This window comes from Balaenoptera physalus (assembly GCF_965194825.1).
Source record: "Balaenoptera physalus genome assembly, chromosome: 11".
Lineage (NCBI taxonomy): Eukaryota > Metazoa > Chordata > Mammalia > Artiodactyla > Balaenopteridae > Balaenoptera > Balaenoptera physalus.
Window position 1 is genome coordinate 61,691,683 of NC_138896.1, and position 19,372 is coordinate 61,711,054.

The window sequence follows — 19,372 nt, forward strand, 5'->3', positions numbered from 1 at the left end:
AGCGCTTCCTTGTTCTTTTCTTATCACTGTACACTTATTCCATTGTACTATAGTTTATTCCACCAGTTCCCTATTAATGGACGTTTGAGTTGTTTGCAGTCTCTTGCTGTTAAAAATAGTCCTACAAAGACGAATGTACTGCATAGGTCTTTCTGTATTTTTGCTGGTATCTATGGGAGTCAGAAAAGTGAGTTTGCCAGGTCAAAAGGTGTGGTAATCCTGCTAGATATAACAAATTCTCCTTTGTAGGGGTTATACAATTTTGCATTCCCACAAATGAGAGGGTCTGTTTCCTTCTCCACACTACTTTTCCCTGAGTATATTGTCAAGTTTTTGGACTCTTACTGGTGTTTCAGTGAGAAATACAGTTTTAATTTACATTTCCCTTAGCATGGGCATCTTTTCATATTCAAAGCAATTTGTTTCTTTCTCTGTGAACTGTCCATTTTTTTAGCCTATTGTTCTATATAATAGTGGGTTTTTTCCTCTTTATTTCTAATTTTAGAGGCTCTCTATATGGAAAGATAGTAAATATAAATTATAAAAATTTTTTATTGTCATTTGTCTTTTTGCTTTGCTTATAGTGTTTTTTGCCATTCAAAAGTTTTAATTTTTATGTAGTCTTATTTGTTACCCCTTTCCCCTTCTTGCTTGTGGATTTTTGAGTCATTTTTTGGTAATTCTTACCTGCTCCTTGGTTATAGCAGTTCACTCATCTTTTCTCTAGTAACTGTATGTTCTTACTTCCTTTCTTCTTTCTCTCTCTCTCTCTGTCTCTGCCTGTCTTTCTCTCTCTCTTTTCTTTCTGTGCATTTGTTCTGGTGTATGGTACGAAGTTTGGTTCCAATTTTCTTTTTCCATGTGTATATCCAGTTAGACCAACATTACTCATTTAAAAGTCTATCTTTTCTCATTGATTTGAGCTGCTCTCTTTGTTTTATTGTTGTTTAATGTACTTGTATATGTAATTGGGTCTATTTCTGGATTTTCTATTCTACTCCATTGGTCTGTATTCATGAGCCATTACAACATTGTTTTAATTGTATAATCCTTATAATATGTTTTAATATCTAGTAAGGTTAGCTTTCTTCGTTTTCATTTTGTGTTTTTCTAGCTTTTTTTTTCTTGTTTTTCTTCCAAATAAACTTTATAATCAACTTGTCTTACTCTGATGAGAAAAACCTGATGGTATTTTTATTTGGACTGCATTAAATGTATAGATTAATTTAGGGCAAAACAGGTATTTTTGTGATGCTGAGTCTTTTCATCCAAGAAGATGCCTTTCCATTTGTTCAGTCCTACTTCTCTGTTTTCCAGGAATGTTTTATATAATTTTCCTCATATCTATTTTGGGTATATCTTGTAATTTTACATGTATGTATTTATTTTATTTTTTGATATTGTGTTTATTATATCTTCTCTCTAGGTTTCATTTTGATCTGTGATGATTATTGAATTTTGTATGTTAATTTTATTACCTGTTACTTTACAAAGTCATTTCATTGTTCATTGTAATTTTGCCATTGATTAGTTTGGGTTGTCTAGATATATAATCGTATGAGATGAAAATTGAGAATTTTCAGAGCCTTTCCAAAGAATACAGAATTTTTCTAAGTTAACAATACATGGGCAGTGCAGGTGTGTTTCTGGAGATCACACTTAGCTGCTTAATGGTATATTGTAGATGTTTCAGTCTGTCATGTGCCATGATCTGTGTTAACCGTATCATTTGTTTAATAACAGGAGTTAGAAAGGCAGAAACATACGTGTAGTGTGCTACAGCATAAGATGGATGAACTTAAAGAAGGCCTCCGACAAAGAGATGAGCTTATTGAGGTATGTACATGAACTGTGGAAATACTTAATTTTGGAAAAAAATGCACTGAATTGGATGAGGGCATGTGTGTTGGGAGGGAAGGGAGTTAAAATGCCACAAACAAACTTGTCTCTTCACATTTGGCTGTACCCTAAAATCTTACAAACGTGAAACATGAAGGCAGGCTTAAAAAGTTAATACTGTGAACCCTATAAATATTTCGCCTTTTAATAGCAGAAGCTTTTATAATTGTCTTTTATTCCTAAGCATATTGTTTCCTAAAGATATCTTAGGAAATGGGCAAAAGGAAACATTACAGAGTACCGTGATTCTTTGGGATGTAGTGAATGTTATATCTGGGGACATGATTCTTGGGGAATAAGAAGTTTGATCGTCACTCAGGTAGGTGCATTTCTGAGATGGCTAAGTGAAAAGAAGAAATTGTGTCAAGACGCCTGGTAGCAGACAAAAGGTGAAGGTTGCCCAGGGCTGTGACTCAGGTTCCTGAGGTGGAGGAGCTCTGAGGGCCACAGCAACATCCTAGGAGGGAAGGAGGAGTGTGGGACTCCAAGAAATCTTTGAAAGCATGTATCGTCCTTGTGTGCCTGCCAGCTTGCATGCATCTCTGTTTTTCTTTAAATGTGGTTTTCCTCCTGAGATTGTCATTATTTATAAATATGGGGTGAGGTTTGTTGGGAAGGGGTCATGCTCACTTTCTTGGTGAGGTTATCAAGCATGTCTAATGTTAACTTAGTGTTGATGCCGTGGTGATATCAGGAAGGCAGATTTTTTTTTTTAAATAATCTATTTCTGATTCATTTTTTAAATTATTTTTTATTTTTTGGCTGCGTCAGGTCTTCACTGCAGCACACAGGCTCTTCGTTGTGGCGCATGGGCTTCTCTAGTTGTGGCACGCGGGTTTTCTCTCTCTAGTTGTGGCACGTGGGCTCCAGGGTGCGTGGGCTCAGTAGTTGTGGCACGTGGGCTTAGTTGCCTCGGGCGTGTGGGATCTTAGTATCCCGACCAGGGATCGAACCTGTGTCCCCTGCATTGGAAGGTGGATTCTTTACCACTGCACCACCAGGGAAGTCCCAGGAAGACCAGCTCTTGACAACCCCGGAGATGCCACATGCATCACGCTCAACTCAGCCCTGTCCCTCGTCCTTCAGAACCACCCCCCCCTTCCGTCCCTCTTTTTCTCTTCCCCCATGGGCCTGCCTCACTTAATCTCTCCCCCTATAAATGACTTTAAAAACCATTTAATAGAAGAAAAGAAGTGACTCTTTTTGTGGATTCGTGTTACTTTTTTTGTCATTCTTGAGAATAATTGAATTGAACATAGCCTGCTGAAAGCAGATAGAATTTTTGAATTCTAAATGCAAACACAGATAACCCTTTGAAAATATCAGATTACATGTGAAGTTAGTTGTCTTAGTTTTTCCATATATGGCAAGAAGCATATTATCCAAACTCTGTATCCTGCTGGCAGTTAAAAATCACGTGAATTCTTCTCCCTTTTTGTCCTCTTTTGTGTGTGTCAATATGCCAGCCACTTGTTATTTCTTTTTCTAATTAAAATATGTACTTTTCCCCATATGATTTCCAAAGAATAATAAAACTAATTTGGGAGCTGCTTCTCAAATTCAGTAACTTATGTTAGAATTGGTTAAGTGTTCTAGTTTTTAGTTTGATGATTGCATTTAAGAGCTATTTTAATGCTTGATTTTTACAATTTGTCAGTATGGTTTCCAATTTAAAAGCCCAGGGTGCTGGGTGTACAAACTTTTAAAACCTTAGTTTTAAGTATTTTTTATGTTTAGAGTTAACATCCTTCAGATGTTAATATGCACATTTACTTATAACTGAAGAATCCTGACTATGCCAAAATAATGTTTTTTTGGTCTTTAGAATGGAGAACCACGTGGTAAAGTAGATGAGAAATGTATGAGTAGGGAAAGTGGAAGATGATAATTTACCAATAATGCATAAAAGAACCTGCTAAATATAAGAGAGTATAAATTGAGCATCAGTGCCTAGTCAGAAGAGTTAAGAATTGCTAAATGCTAAAAATCTAGTTTTTCTAAAAACTGATGTGAAATGTGTAATTTATGATGTTCTTGCTATCATAGATTCTGCTAACAGGAATTCAAAATGATTGAGCTATGTCCCTCTTGTAGTTTTTTAGTTCTTCTTAAAAAAATAAGGTTCAAAACTACTGCTTGTTGTCTGTGATAAGGATCATTTGTTCATAAGGAAATCTGAATTTCCCTCTCTAAAAGTGTAAGTTGTCCAGTGTTTGGGGGAAAGGCACTTATGAGAGGAAGAGTACATGTGTGGAGCTGGGTGTACACAGAAGCCCCAGCTGGCTTGCTGCCTCGTAGCTGTGGTTGGAGCAGCTGCCCCCAGTCCCCTCTCTTGCTGTCATAGCGACACGGCGCCAAGACGCTGGATGTCGTCTTTCCTTCTAAGACACTGGATGTCATCCTTCCTGTTGGTCACAGACTTTCTGCTTTTGTTAAGTTTCTTTATCAGCTTTATTTTTGTTCTGTTTTCCTCCCTCTAACCCCGTCCTCCTTTTCTTTCTGCTCTTTTATTACTTCTCTTCCCCTTTCCTCTGCAGGAGAATCAGCGTATGCAGCAGAGAATAGACACCATGACAAAAGAGGTGTTTGAACTCCAGGAGACACTGCTTTGGAAAGATAAAAACATTAGGGTATGAGATGAAATTGGGCTTTGGCCCAAAGCTCATTGATGAGGAATAGACCAATGTAAATTTAACTTAGAGATTCCTAAAATTCTGTCCTTTGACTATTTTTAGAGCATTTATACAGAGTGAAATATGAATAAGCAGAAGACAGAAACTTCCATGGGAAAACCTGATCCTATGCCTGGAAAGAACTCTTCTCTCCAGCTGACTCTGGGCTTGTAAAACCTACAAGTAGGAACTTTCTAAGGAAGTTGTTCTTTATTTCCCCAGGATTTTTATGCAGAAACAGCCACAGGCATTTAATTCAAACTCTGTGGCTAATTTGATATCCTTACATTGTAAGAATTTGGATAAGAAGCAAGAGGATAGGGGGTGGGAGAAAAGTTATTAGCATCCCATAAATCTTCGGTGAATAAAATAGGAAGAGATTAAAATCATTTTAATTACGGAAGTGGATAGGAATGTAAGATTTGCTGGAGCTGCCAAACTATGATGTCACCTCTAATCATATCCTTGCAACTCCCCAAAGCAGGGGCCCAGATAAGGAAAAAGTCTTCAGTGCCTTTTTGCTAAGCCCTTCAGGTAGATTCCAAGGACACTGGAGCTGAAAATATCCCTGCCAGTTCATCCACTGTGGCCTTTTGACTGGCAGCCACCTACACCTCATGGCATATGAGCTCTCTGTTCCACAGAGGCTTAACTTGTCAGGGAAGGGCAGCGTGGAGGGAAAAGAGAGAAGGAAACCCTTGGCCTGAAGACATAGTTAGGAAGCCTCCTTTCTACCTGAGGTTAGGTGGGGTAGGGAGAAGCTGGCCAAAATCCCTGAGAGCACCTATGGTGGACAGGCGTGGATGTGAAGCCCTCCGGATCACACCCTCCATAGTTAGGGACATTCTGGTATCCAGGTCATTTCACACCTCCAAGGGCCCTATCCTCTCAGTAGACACTTGGGAAACAAAATTACTTGTTGAAGTGTGGTAGACCAAGAAGTTTTAAAGAAAGAAAGCTACCTTTTAGAGTTTCTGATGCTAAAATAACCAAGTTCCTGAAATTCCATCTAAAGCTGGAAAAACCTTCTGAGGTATTAATTAACAACTCTCTTAAGAGTTTTGAATTGTGACTGTGAACTACTGATTCTATTTGAATTTTTTACTTCGGCAATTTAAAATGAGATGTGAACAAGTGTATAGCACAAAGTAGGTAATTTGTAAAGTTAAGTTGAAATCTGGTCACGATTTAGAATGGGCTTCTTTTAGGGTTTTACATAATTTTCTTTAGCACAGATCTGCAGGTCCATGATTTCTATTTTGTATACTTATCTTAGCATATTAAACTGATTATTTTGGACCAGCCATAGAAAACCCCCAAATCTTTCAGTCCAATAGCTATTCAAAATAAAACAAAAAATTTTTTCTACCCAAAAGATGTACTGATGGTTACAGTATAAATTATTTGACTTTTAAATTTTCTTGGTATTATTGAATGAATAAGTGGGTATCTTCTTTATATGTAGTATATAATAACGTGTTCATTTGGCTTTTTTTTTTTTTTGGCGCCATTTTTCCAACAGCATTTGCTTACTTAGTGTCTGTGTCACTTTTTTTTTTTAATTTTTGAATTTTATTTTATTTATTTTTTTATACAGCAGGTTCTTACTAGTTATCAGTTTTATACACATCAGTGTATACATGTCAATTCCAATTGCCCAATTCATCACACCACCACCACCACCCCCCCGCTTTCCCCCCTTGGTGTCCATACGTTTGTTCTCTACATCTGTGTCTCAATTTCTGCCCTGCAAACTGGTTCATCTGTACCATTTTTCTAGGTTTCACATACATGCGTTAATATACGATATTTGTTTTTCTCTTTCTGACTTACTTCACTCTGTATGACAGTCTAGATCCATCCACGGCTCAACAAATGACCCAATTTCGTTCCTTTTTATGGCTGAGTAGTATTCCATTGTATATATGTACCACATCTTCTTTATCCATTCGTCTGTCGATGGGCACTTACGTTGCTTCCATGACCTGGCTATTGTAAATAGTGCTGCATTGAACATTGGGGTGCATGTGTCTTTTTGAATTATGGTTTTCTCTGGGTATATGCCCAGTAGTGGGATTGCTAGATCATATGGTAAGTTTATTTTTAGTTTTTTAAGGAACCTCCATGCTGTTCTCCATGGTGGCTGTATCAATTTACATTCCCACCAACAGTGCAAGAGGGTTCCCTTTTCTCCACACCCTCTCCAGCATTTGTTGTTTGTAGATTTTCTGATGACGCCCGTTCTAACTGGTGTGAGGTGGCACCTCATTGTACTTTTGATTTGCATTTCTCTAATAATTAGTGATGTTGAGCAGCTTTTCATGTGCTTCTTGGCCATCTGTATGTCTTCTTTGGAGAAATGTCTATTTAGGTCTTCTGCCCATTTTTGGATTGGGTTGTCTGTTTCTTTAATATTGAGCTGCGTGAGCTGTTTATATATTTTGGAGATTAATCCTTTGTCCGTTGATTCGTTTGTAAATATTTTCTCCCATTCTGAGGGTTGTCATTTCGTCTTGTTTATGGTTTCCTTTGCTGTGCAAAAGCTTTGAAGTTTCATTAGGTCCCATTTGTTTATTTCTGTTTTTATTTCCATTACTCTAGGAGGTGGATCAAAAAAGATCTTGCTGTGATTTATGTCAAAGAGTGTTCTTCCTATGTTTTCCTCTAAGAGTTTTATAGCGTCTGGTCTTACATTTAGGTCTCTAATCCATTTTGAGTTTCTTTTTGTGTATGGTGTTAGGGAGTGTTCTAATTTCATTCTTTTACATGTACCTGTCCAGTTTTCCCAGCACCACTTATTGAAGAGGCTGTCTTTTCTCCACTGTATATCCTTGACTCCTTTGTCATAGATTAGTTGACCATAGGTGTGTGGGTTTATCTTTGAGCTTTTTATCTTGTTCTGTTGATCTATGTTTCTGTTTCTGTGCCAGTACCATATTGTCTTGATTACTGTTGCTTTATAGTATAGTCTGAAGTCAGGGAGTCTGATTTCTCCAGCTCCGTTTTTTTCCCTCAAGACTGCTTTGGCTATTCGGGGTCTTTTGTGTCTCCATACAAATTTTAAGATTTTTTGTTCTAGTTCCGTAAAAAATGCCATTGGTAATTTGATAGGGATTGCATTGAATCTGTAGATTGCTTTGGATAGTATACTCATTTTCACAATACTGATTCTTCCAATCCAAGAACATGGTATATCTCTCCATCTGTTGGTATCATCTTTAATTTCTTTCATCAGTGTCTTATAGTTTTCTGCATACAGGTCTTTTGTCTCCCTAGGTAGGTTTATTCCTAGGTATTTTATTCTTTTTGTTGCAGTGGTAAATGGGAGTGTTTCCTTAATTTCCCTTTCAGATTTTTCACCATTAGTGTATAGGAATGCAAGAGATTTCTGTGCATTAATTTTGTATCCTGCAACTTTACCAAATTCATTGATTAGCTCTAGTAGTTTTCTGGTGGCATCTTTAGGATTCTCTATTTATAGTATCATGTCATCTGCAAACAGTGACAGTTTTACTTCTTCTTTTCCAGTTTGGATTCCTTTTATTTCTTTATCGTCTCTGATTGCCGTGGCTAGGACTTCCAAAACTATGTTGAATAATGGTGGCGAGAGTGGACATCCTTGTCTTGTTCCTGATCTTAGAGGAAATGGTTTCAGTTTTTCACCATTGAGAATGATGTTTGCTGCGGGTTTGTCATATATGGCCTTTATCATGTTGAGGTCGGTTCCCTCTATGCCCACTTTCTGGAGAGTTTTTATCATAAATGGGTGTTAATTTTGTCAAAAGCTTTTTCTGCATCTATTGAGATGATCGTATGGTTTTTATTCTTCAGTTTGTTAATATGGTGTATCACATTGATTGATTTGCATATATTGAAGAATCCTTGCATCCCTGGGATAAATCCCAGTTGATCATGGTGTATGATCCTTTTACTTGTGTTGTTGGATTCTGTTTGCTAGTATTTTGTTGAGGATTTTTGCATCTATATTTATCAGTGATATTGGTCTGTAATTTTCTTTTTTTGTAGTATCTTTGTCTGGTTTTGGTATCAGGGTGAGGGTGGCCTCATAGAATGAGTTTGGGAGTGTTCCTTCCTCTGCAATTGTTTGGAAGAGTTTGAGAAGGATGGGTGTTAGCTCTTCTCTAAATCTTTGATAGAATTCACCTGTGAAGCCTTCTGGTCCTGGACGTTTGTTTGTTGGAAGATTTTTAATCACAGTTTCAATTTCATTACTTGTGATTGGTCTGTTCATATTTTCTATTTCTTCCTGGTTCCGTCTTGGAAGGTTATACCTTTCTAAGAATTTGTCCATTTCTTCCAGGCTGTCCATTTTATTGGCATAGAGTTGCTTGCAGTAGTCTCTTAGGATGCTTTGTATTTCTGTGGTGTCTGTTGTAACTTCTCCTTTTTCATTTCTAATTTTATTGATTTGAGTCCTCTCCCTCTTTTTCTTGATGAGTCTGGCTAATGGTGTATCAATTTTGTTTATTTTCTCAAAGAACCAGCTTTTAGTTTTAATAATGATCTTTGCTATTGTTTTCTTTGTTTCTATTTCATTTATTTCTGCTCTGATCTTTATGATTTCTTTCCTTCTGCTAACTTTGAGGTTTTTTTGTTCTTCTTTCTCTAATTGCTTTAGGTGTAAGGTTAGGTCGTTTGAGATTTTTCTTGTTTCTTGAGGTAGGATTGTATAGCTATAAACTTCCCTTTTAGAACTGCTTTTGCTGCATCCCATAGGTTTTGGGTCATCGTGTTTTCATTGTCATTTGTCTCTAGGTATTTTTGGATTTCCTCTTTGATTTCTTCAGTGATCTCTTGGTTATTTAGTAACGTATTGTTTAGCCTCCATGTGTTTGTGTTTTTTACATTTTTTCCCTGTAATTCATTTCTAATCTCATAGCGTTGTGGTCAGAAAAGATGCTTGATATGATTTCAATTTTCTTAAATTTACTGAGGCTTGATTTGTAACCCAAGATGTGATCTATCCTGGAGAATGTTCCGTGTGCACTTGAGTAGAAAGTGTAATCTGCTGTTTTTGGATGGAATGTCTTATAAATATCAGTTAAATCTATCTGGTCTATTGTGTCATTTAAAGCTTCTGTTTCCTTATTTATTTTCATTTTGGATGATCTGTCCATTGGTGTAAGTGAGGTGTTAAAGTCCCCCACTATTGTTGTGTTACTGTCGATTTCCTCTTTTATAGCTGTTAGCAGTTGCCTTATGTATTGAGGTGCTCCTATGTTGGGTGCATATATATTTATAATTGCTAGATCTTCTTCTTGGATTGATCCCTTGATCATTATGTAGTGTCCTTCCTTGTCTCTTGTAACATTCTTTATTTTAAAGTCTATTTTATCTGATATGAGTATTGCTACTCCAGCTTTCTTTTGATTTCCATTTGCATGGAATATCTTTTTCCATCCCCTCACTTTCAGTCTGTATGTATCCCTAGGTCTGAAGTGGGTCTCTTGTAGACAGCATATATATGGGTCTTGTTTTTGTATCCATTCAGCAAGCCTGTGTCTTTTGGTTGGAGCATTTAATCCATTCACGTTTAAGGTAATTATCAATATGTATGTTTCTATGACCATTTTCTTAATTGTTTTGGGTTTGTTTTTGTAGGTCCTTTTCTTCTCTTGTGTTTCCCACTTAGAGAAGTTCCTTTAGCATTTGTTGTAGAGCTGGTTTGGTGTTGCTGAATTCTCTTAGCTTTTGCTTGTCTGTAAAGCTTTTGATTTCTCCATCGAATCTGAATGAGATCCTTGCCGGGTAGAGTAATCTTGGTTGTAGGTTCTTCCCTTTCATCACCTTATCATGCCACTCCCTTCTGGCTTGTAGAGTTTCTGCTGAGAAATCAGCTGTTAACCTTATGGGAGTTCCCTTGTATGTTATTTGTCGTTTTTCCCTTGCTGATTTTAATAATTTTTCTTTGTCTTTAATTCTTGCCAATTTGATTACTATGTGTCTCAGCATGTTTCTCCTTGGGTTTATTCTGTATGGGACTCTCTGCGCTTCCTGGACTTGGGTGGCTGTTTCCTTTCCCATGTTAGGGAAGTTTTCGACTATAATCTCTTCAGATATTTTCTCGGGTCTTTTCTGTCTCTCTTCTCCTTCTGGGACCCCTATAATGAGAATGTTGTTGCATTTAATGTTGTCCCAGAGGTCTCTTAGGCTGTCTTCATTTCTTTTCATTCTTTTTTCTTTATTCTGTTCTGCAGCAGTGAATTCCACCAATCTGTCTTCCAGGTCACTTATCCATTCTTCTGCCTCAGTTATTCTGCTATTGATGCCTTCTAGTGTAGTTTTCATTTCAGTTATTGTATTGTTCATCTCTGTTTGTTTGTTCTTTAATTCTTCTAGGTCTTTGTTAAACATTTCTTGCATCTTCTCAATCTTTGCCTCCATTCTTTTTCCAAGGTCCTGGATCATCTTCACTATCATTATTCTGAATTCTTTTTCTGGAAAGTTGCCTATCTCCACTTCATTTAGTTGTTTTTTGGGGGTTTTATCTTGTTCCTTCATCGGGTACATAGCCCTCTGCCTTTTCATCTTGTCTGTCTTTCTGTGAATGTGGTTTTTGTTCCATAGGCTGCAGGATTGTAGTTCTTCTTGCTTCTGCTGTCTGCCCTCTGGTGGATGAGGCTATCTACTTGGCTTTTTTTAATTAAAGTTTTTAAAAATGTTTGAGATCATTGTAGATTCACATGCAATTGTAAGAAATAATACAGACATCTTGTATGCCCTTTATCCAGTTTTCCCAAAATGTAACATCTTGTAAAACTATAGTACAACCAGTGTATTGACCTTGATATAATCAAGATGCAGAACCTTTTTGTCACCATAAGGGGTCCCTCCTGTTGCCCTTTTATAGCCATATCTACTGCCTCCCCTTCACCATCCCAGGTGCTGGCAACTGCTAATCTGTTCTCCATTGCTATAATTTTGTCATCTTAAGAATGTTATATAAATGGGATTGTACAGTATGCAGCCCTTTGGAATTACATTTTTTCACTCAGAATAATTCCCCTTAAGATTCATCCAAGTTGTTTCATGCATCAGTAGTTTGTCCCTCCTTTGACTTAAAAAAAGTTTTTTTAATTGTGGTAAAGTACAAAAACATAACAGAAAATTGACCATTTAAATTTAAGTGTAGAGTTTGGTGGTATTAAGTCCATTGACATCGTTGTGCTACGTCACCATCATCCATCCATAGAACCCTTTGCATCTTGCAGAACTGAAACTGCCCATTAAATAGCAACTCCCCAATTCCTCCTCCTGCAGCCCCGGCAGCCACCCTTCCACTTTCTGTTTCTATGAATTTGACTACTCTCGGTACCTCATAAAGTGGAATCCTACAGTATTTGTCTTTTTGTGACTAGCTTATTTCACTTAGCATATATCCTCAGGGTTCAGACATGTTGTAGCATGTGTCAGAAGTCCTTCCTTTTTAAGAATGAATAATATTCCAATGTATGCTTGTACCACATTTTGTTTATCCGTTCATCTGGACACTTGGTTGCTTCCAGCTTTTTGCTATTGTGAGTAATGCTGCCGTGAACATGAGTTTGCAAAATTCTCTTGGTGATTTCTTTTGAGTATGTACCCAGGAGGGGAATTGCTACATTATATGGTAATTCTATGTTTAATTTTTTGAAGAACAGCCATACCGTGTTCCATAGCAGCTGCACCATTTTATCTTTCCACCAGCACTGTACAAGGGTTCAAGTTTCTCTACATCCTTGACAACATTTGTTTTCTCTTTTTTTCTTTCTTTCTTTTTTTTTTTTTTGATAGTAGCCATCCTAATGTGTGTGAGGTGGTCCTCCCTTGACTTTTAAAAGACACATTTTTAAATATGATCTGTGACTACCTATCATTTGTCTCTAGCTTCATTATCAAGATTTAAATTTAGTAACTCCATGAAGGAACATGGCCATTATTCTCATGTTAAAGTTCAGTTTTCTTTAGTTCTTTCATTGATCCTAGTGGTCGTACCTCTAGCACCAGTGTAGTTCTGAGCACCCAGTGGTCATGTGTATAATCAGTACATATGAAGGGCTTGTGTATCCCTATAGCCCAGCATAAGGCTCACTCCCATTCTGACTAAAGATATTTGTGCCTGTATGTAATTATAACCTGTTGTGCAAAAGTTCAGCCTTTCAGGCTTCTTGACACTAGAATTTGAGGTTAGGTCAGGGGTAAAGAATTATTTAGATCTCCACAAGCATGTACTTTTTACCCTAAAAAAAAATCTGTAGGAACAATTATGGAATACAAACACAAGGGTAGTGATTATATGGTCAGGTAATACAGAGGATTTCAGATCCAGTGTGAATACATTTGGTCCAATTATAAGGTACTTTAGTATTCTTCAAACTTTGTGGTGAAATGGAAGGATTTGCAGGATGTATTTTATTTTCCCATCCATAATTATGGGAAGATGAAATTTAAAAGTCCAAAAGTAAAGATAAAATCTGCTATAAGATTGGGAAGAGGAACAAATGGCATGTACTAGCATTTGGTAGAATTCTGAGTTTCAAATTGGTCTGTTCCTAACGGGTCTTTTATCTCCAGTGGTGTTTCTACAGAGCATGTTGTGACAGTGGTTGCTGACCCAGTTACGTGTGGTGACGCATGGCACGACTATGCACACAGATACCATAACCCAAAATAGCCAACGCAGCAGAGATGAGAGTGGCTGTCAGTAGATGGGAGAGTATTGCTTGGGCTTTGTTGTCCTAATGTTACACTTGCTAGTAATGTAATGGAGTGTTAATATTAGCTTGGAGTGGTAGAGCAAATGCCTTATGGTGCTAGAAACGCAGATTGTTAACTTACACACAGACTGTAGACACATAGTATGAATGTAAATTGTTGAAAGGAAGTTAGATGTTCATGTTGCAGTTTGGGCAGGTAAGGAATAGGACTTGCCCGGTGAACTACTTTTCCAGTACTATCTGGGATGATAGTAAGGGAACATAATTGTGGCCTTCATGGGGCGACGATAGATAAAGAGTACGCAAAGGCTTTGGAACCAAAAAGAACTGGATTCATTTGCTGGCTTTACCAGTTACTGTGACTTTGGGTAAAAACGTAGCCTCTCTGAACCTCAGTTTTCTGATCTGTGAAATGGGCATAAGGAAAGTACAGGGTATATAAGGGAGAAATTAAATTAAAAATATATGAGAGAAATTATATGTATATTTAACACCTGGAGCTACACAAATGGCAGTTGCTATCAGCCAGTATTTACTTATTGGTTGGAAAATAGGATTATAATGATTTAAAAAGTTGTCCAGCTATTCAGCAGTCAGTAACTAAGCAGTTAGCCCACTTCTAAACTCTGTAAACCAAGACGAAAGTTACCCGTTGTAGTTTAACTTCTTGGATTAATGGGAATGCTGGTAGAAAACATTAAATATAGGAACAAATGTGCAGAGAAAGGCTTTTTCAAATAGCCCAGCTGTCAGATACCTGCACAGACTGCTTATCCTGGGTGGGTTCTGAAGTATGGGGTATTTTATTACATAGAGTAACAATATGTCATTGTTGACCAAACGTGTGTTCCTGCTTCTGCACCGCTGTCCTGAGCTCTGACAGTGTGAGATTTAGGCAATGGTGGGAAAAATGGAACCCAGTCTGGCTTTTCCTAAGCCTTGCTTGCATCTTACACACTGCAGGCAGGGTGCTTGACACTGAGTACTCCTTTCAGCCTGTGCCCATAGGATGCTGCTGTTATTATCCCCTTTTCCAGTGAGGAAACTGAGGCATAGGTCAGTTAATAGGTGCCAGGACTCAACGTCCTGATTCCAAACCCATATTCTGCTACCTGCCATAGGTGGGCTGTATTTATTTTGTCAGTATTTTATTTTGGTTTTTCACATTTTGAAGGTATATCAGAAAACCAAATAACCCTTAGTTATTATTTTGTTAATTAAATTAACAAAAAACAGATCCTTGAGAATTTTGTGGGGGAGATTAGCTATCTTTAATTAAGTGGTATCTGAGGAATATTTTACCATACTACTTGGAGAACAATTACTATGGCCAGTATTTAATTAAAATACCTTGTATATATACTGGTTGTTTTCCTCCAGAACTAATTTTTATTTTTTTAAAAATCAAGTATATTCTTGAATATACTTTAACATGAAACGCGGGTTTTTTGGTCTACCAAACAAACATGTACTTAGGAGGTTTGTAAGGAAGACTTTATTTTAGTATTACTACTGTCTTCACTTCCTTTTCTTGACTGAAAAAGAAAGATTTGTTTTCTTGCCTGATGTGTGATAAGCATGTTTTGCCAAATTTATGCACAATTAACCACTTACTATTAAAACTTTCTTCTGGAGATAGATACCCGTATAACTGTGTATTTCCTCCCATATCTAACTGCTTGTTTCCAAAGCTTTTAATGCTTCCTTGTCTCCTATGCCTTTATCTTTTTTGAATTTGAATTAGGTACTTCTCTGCTACCTTTCACTTGCTTTTTCTGTGCCGTTCTTTCTCTTGCTACCCTGTCTAAACCAGGCCCTAGAGAAACAGAAAGAATACATTGGCTGCCTTAGGAGTGAGCGGGACTCGCTCAGAGAGGAGCTGGCCGAGCTGAAGGCAGCAGTGGAGACGGGAGAGGTACGTGAGCTCCCCCGCGCGCCAGGCCCTCACTGCTTTGTTCCTCCTTCCTTCCGTCCTGTCCTCTTTCCAGCCTGAATACAAAGCACAGTGTTCACTCCTCAGCCCAGATTTGGTAGGTGTGAGTCCTGTCTCTGCAGAGCTAGATTCCGTGTAGCTAGTGCTGACCAGGTGTTCCCGTGGCAGGCATGTGTTGTTGCAGGGTCAGTCGCCTCACTGCCGTGTCCTCCTTCCCTGGGGGCCGTTTTTTGTGATGGTGGGTTTCTTCCTCTCCGCAGAAACATGGCTTAGTCATCATCCCCGACGGCACTCCCAACGGCGACGTCCATCAGGAGCCAGTGGTCGGAGCCATCACTGTTGTGTCTCAGGAAGCCGCTCAGGTCTTGGAGTCGGCAGGAGAAGGGCCACTGGGTAAGACACCGGCCACTGAATTGACTTGGATTAATGCTGTCCTTTTGGACTTCCAGCTTGTTTACATCCTCTCTTGGAAAACAAAAACACACCAGAGCTGTCTGAGCCTTATCTAGATCCCTAACAGGAAGAAATCTGGGCACACTGTCTTCAGACATCCTTGACCTTGGGAAACCAGCATTGGGGTCATTGACAGGCAGTAAGTGTAACTGTAAGGCCCCTGGTTGGAAGCACTGTGGGTGTATACATGTTGCTTTTTCACTTAAATATAACCTTCTGCAAAGAGATAATCCAGCACATCCGTCCAGGGGAACCAGTGGGCTGGTCGACAGCTTCCAGAGTATGTGTAAGTTTCTTCTTCCTGGAGCATCTGGTTTTCTGTTCTGCTACTCATGCCAGGATTCTGTAGCTCTTTGCCACTGCATTTCTTAAGGCAACAAACAGACGACCAAGAAGATATCAGAGGAGTGTTATTCCAGAGCAGGGCTTCTGAGCCTCTTAAGGGCTAAGCCTCTTAAATTTGACCCCTTGAGAACCTAATGACACCTGTCTCAGGAAACCACTCAGATGCCCATCTATTGCCTCCACTAAGATTCCTATTCTAGAGAAGAAGAATGGCACAAGTAGATACTGTATCACCAGCTCACTTTTCTATTAAAAAATGATCTTTTTTTCTTCTTTGTCTTATTTTCACATATATGTAGGTTTCCTAGAAGAATAGATATACTATAATATAAAGGGGGGCGGGCAGCCACAAAACGTTTTAAGGGCACATTCTCTAGCGTACAGAATTCTGGAAGTGTAACTGTCGAGAACTTTGATAAAGCAGAGGATGCCGGCGAGGTGAGTGAGAGGTGCCGTGGGGAATAGACTGAGTGTACAGCCACAGGCAGCTCAGACGGTTTTCTCTGCCTGATGGGAGGTGGGTGCCGAAACATTTGGCCATGACCTTGGTGGATTGTGGGGAGCGCTGGCTGGGTGTCAGGTGCTTTTGTAAAAAACTCATCTGTAGGTGTCCCCTCAGTCCAAGGGGCCTATTTTAATGCATGTTGGGAAGAAGCAGCCCTCCCCTCAGGCCAGGAGCGAGCCCTAGCAATCCTGCTACCAAGCCTCAGATGGCTCTTGACGGCCCACATCTTAGAGTTGGTCCCCTTCCCTCCCCCAACTAGCTTTGTGTGTCTCTGCTTCTTCCATCATTGTGTTCCTCTGTTTTCTTTGCTCCAGCACCCCTCTCAGGCCCATTCTTAGCCCCTGCCTTCTCTCCCATAGTTTGTTTTCTCCTGCTAAGGGCTTAAGAGCCTGTGGGAGTACCCTTGGCTTCGAGTTGTCTATCTACTGGTAAAACTTGCAAATTTTTGAAACAAGGAAATGATCTTTGTACTTCATTTTGTCTTCAGATGGAAAATCACTGCTCTTGGGAGCAAATGTTGTATTTAGTGCCCTGATAAATATCAGTTGTGTGGAAATATGTGTTGAATAATTAAGTACTTTTCCTTTCACCATTAAAGCCTTCATGTCTTGATATTCAGAGCTATGAACTGTTTATCAGATAATGTTTGCTGTTTGTGAATTTGAAGAATTATTTTAAATTGTTTATATATTACAACATTACAAATTTTTCATTTGTTTTAGATGTAAGGCTACGAAAACTTGCTGGAGAAAAGGAAGAGCTACTATCACAGGTAAAGGTATTCTTCTCATTGGAAGGGGATGTTAATTGTAACTGACTAAATCATATGGTAAAATGTTAGCAAACTAAAATGTACACTAGAAAGAAATGTGCTTGTTTCAAACATCACTGCTCAAGTAAGAGTTGAAGGATAAAAAGATAATTCATCTTTGTTGTCTCCTGTTCTTTAAAAAAAAAATTACAGGACACGAAGTTTAAGGAGTCAGATAGTTCTAAAAGCCTGTTCTGAAGACAGAAGTGCCCTGCCCTGCCCTCTCCCCGCCTCCAGCCCCGACCATCCCGTTTGGTTCCTTTAGCTGATTCTTGGGGTGTGTACCGCCCTTGTATGCTTCTATATAACATGCTTATGTTGCTTCTTGATTGTTGTGTTTAAGGCTGCTCTGTTGACATCCCTCTGTGGGACATAAGGATTTATCTTTCCTTCATCCCCTCTCCCTACCACTCGCATGTATACTTTCCACCCCCACACCCTCCTAGTAAAGGAGCAGTGAGATTCCAGTCTGTTTACATTATCAGGACTCTGTAAACACTGCTCACAGTGGAGCCGTGGAGCATTCTAGGATTCATCTCCTTCACAACTCCTTAGTTAGCCTGAAGTTAGTATTGTGGTTTTTCTTGTCATTTGCTTGGTTTCCTATGTATTTGTTACTAATCTAGCTGCAGACTCTCCAATAGTCGTTTCAGTCCACTCTTGGTGTTTTCAGATGCATCAAGTATTCCCTCAGTTCCATCTCTTTTGGTTCTTGGTGCATCTGACTCACCCCTTGTGAACTTAGAGGCTCGCTCCCCCCGGACAGAGACATGACCACCTTTCACCATCATCTAGAGTTTCCTTTGCCTGTGCTCCAGGCAGGAGCAGCATCTTATGCCTCCCTCCTTCTGTGTCCATTCTCTTATTCTGGTACATCCGCCAGTAGCTTCCTGAGGAAGGAGTTTTGCGGCTGTAAATTTTTCTTAACTTTGCAGGACTGAAATGTCTTCATTTTCTCCTCTTACTTCATTAACAATTTGATGGGGTTATAGAATTCCTCGTTGTAATCATTTTCATTCTTTTTTTTTTTAACTTTATTGGAGTACAATTGCTTTACAATGGTGTGTTAGTTTCTGCTTTATAACAAAGTGAATCAGCTATACATATACATATATCCCCGTATCCCCTCCCTCTTGTGTCTCCCTCCCACCCTCCCTATCCCACCCCTCTAGGTGGTCACACAGCACCGAGCTGATCTCCCTGTGCTATGCGGCTGCTTCCCACTAGTTATTTTACATTTGGTAGTGTATATATGTCCATGCCACTCTCTCACTTCGTCCCAGCTTACCCTTCCCCCTCCCAGTGTCCTCAAGTCCATTCTCTACATCTGCATCTTTATTCCTGTCCTGCCCCTAGGTTCTTCAGAACTTTTTTCTTTTTTTTTTTAATAAATTGCTTCATTGTCTTCTGGCTTCCTGCACGGCTACTGAGAATTTCAAGGACATTTTGATTTTTGATCTTTTGTCTATGACCCGTTTTTCCCTCTCTGGCAGCTTGTACCATACTCTCCTTTCTCCCTAGGGTTCTGAGATTTCAGTGATTTGATTTGGAGTTTTGCATGAATGCATTTATTGTGTGTGTTTCTCCAGGCACATGTAGCTGCATAGATATAGGCATGGAGTGGGTAGAGATTTTACCAGGTGAGCATAATAGGGCAGAGGAGGTGAGGGCTTGTGCGAGAGAGTGACGATGATGGACCTGGAGATTAAACTGGGTAAGGAGGTTTGAGGGAAATCCAGGAAGACATCAAGGCACAGCAGAGAGAAGATGGAAAAAGTGGACTATAGGTGCCAGTGGGGTTGAAGGATTTTTGGAGTTGGGTCCAGAGAGAATGAGCTGGAAAGATCAAGAGTAGTGGTTAGAGAGAAGATACATGGAACTGAATTCGGTAGGGACTGCTGTTGTCTAGTGGTGAGATCTGGTATATGACGGTGGGAGCGAGAGGCTGAGGGCAAGGTGGGATAGGTGGCAAGATCCTTGCTCCAGAAACTAGAGATCCGTTGTAGGAGAGATCCTACTTAGACGTATTTTGAATTT

At 39.0% G+C, this 19,372-nt stretch overlaps 1 protein-coding gene across 33 annotated transcripts in view; it reads left to right on the top strand.

Moving 5' to 3' along the window:
* The window catches only part of LRRFIP2 (LRR binding FLII interacting protein 2), a 121,550-nt gene that overhangs the window by 95,229 nt on the left and 6,949 nt on the right, over positions 1 to 19,372 (top strand). For 23 of the 33 annotated variants that reach the window (XM_082412858.1, XM_082412827.1, XM_082412855.1 and 20 more), the window contains 5 exons: positions 1,744 to 1,836; positions 4,437 to 4,529; positions 15,102 to 15,203; positions 15,482 to 15,614; positions 17,247 to 17,296. In XM_082412858.1, the coding sequence (XP_082268984.1) occupies positions 1,744 to 1,836; positions 4,437 to 4,529; positions 15,102 to 15,203; positions 15,482 to 15,614; positions 17,247 to 17,296 (471 nt within the window). The remainder of the gene's footprint in view (positions 1 to 1,743; positions 1,837 to 4,436; positions 4,530 to 15,101; positions 15,204 to 15,481; positions 15,615 to 17,246; positions 17,297 to 19,372) is intronic. The other 10 variants (XM_082412859.1, XM_082412835.1, XM_082412845.1 and 7 more) reach the window with 2 other exon arrangements.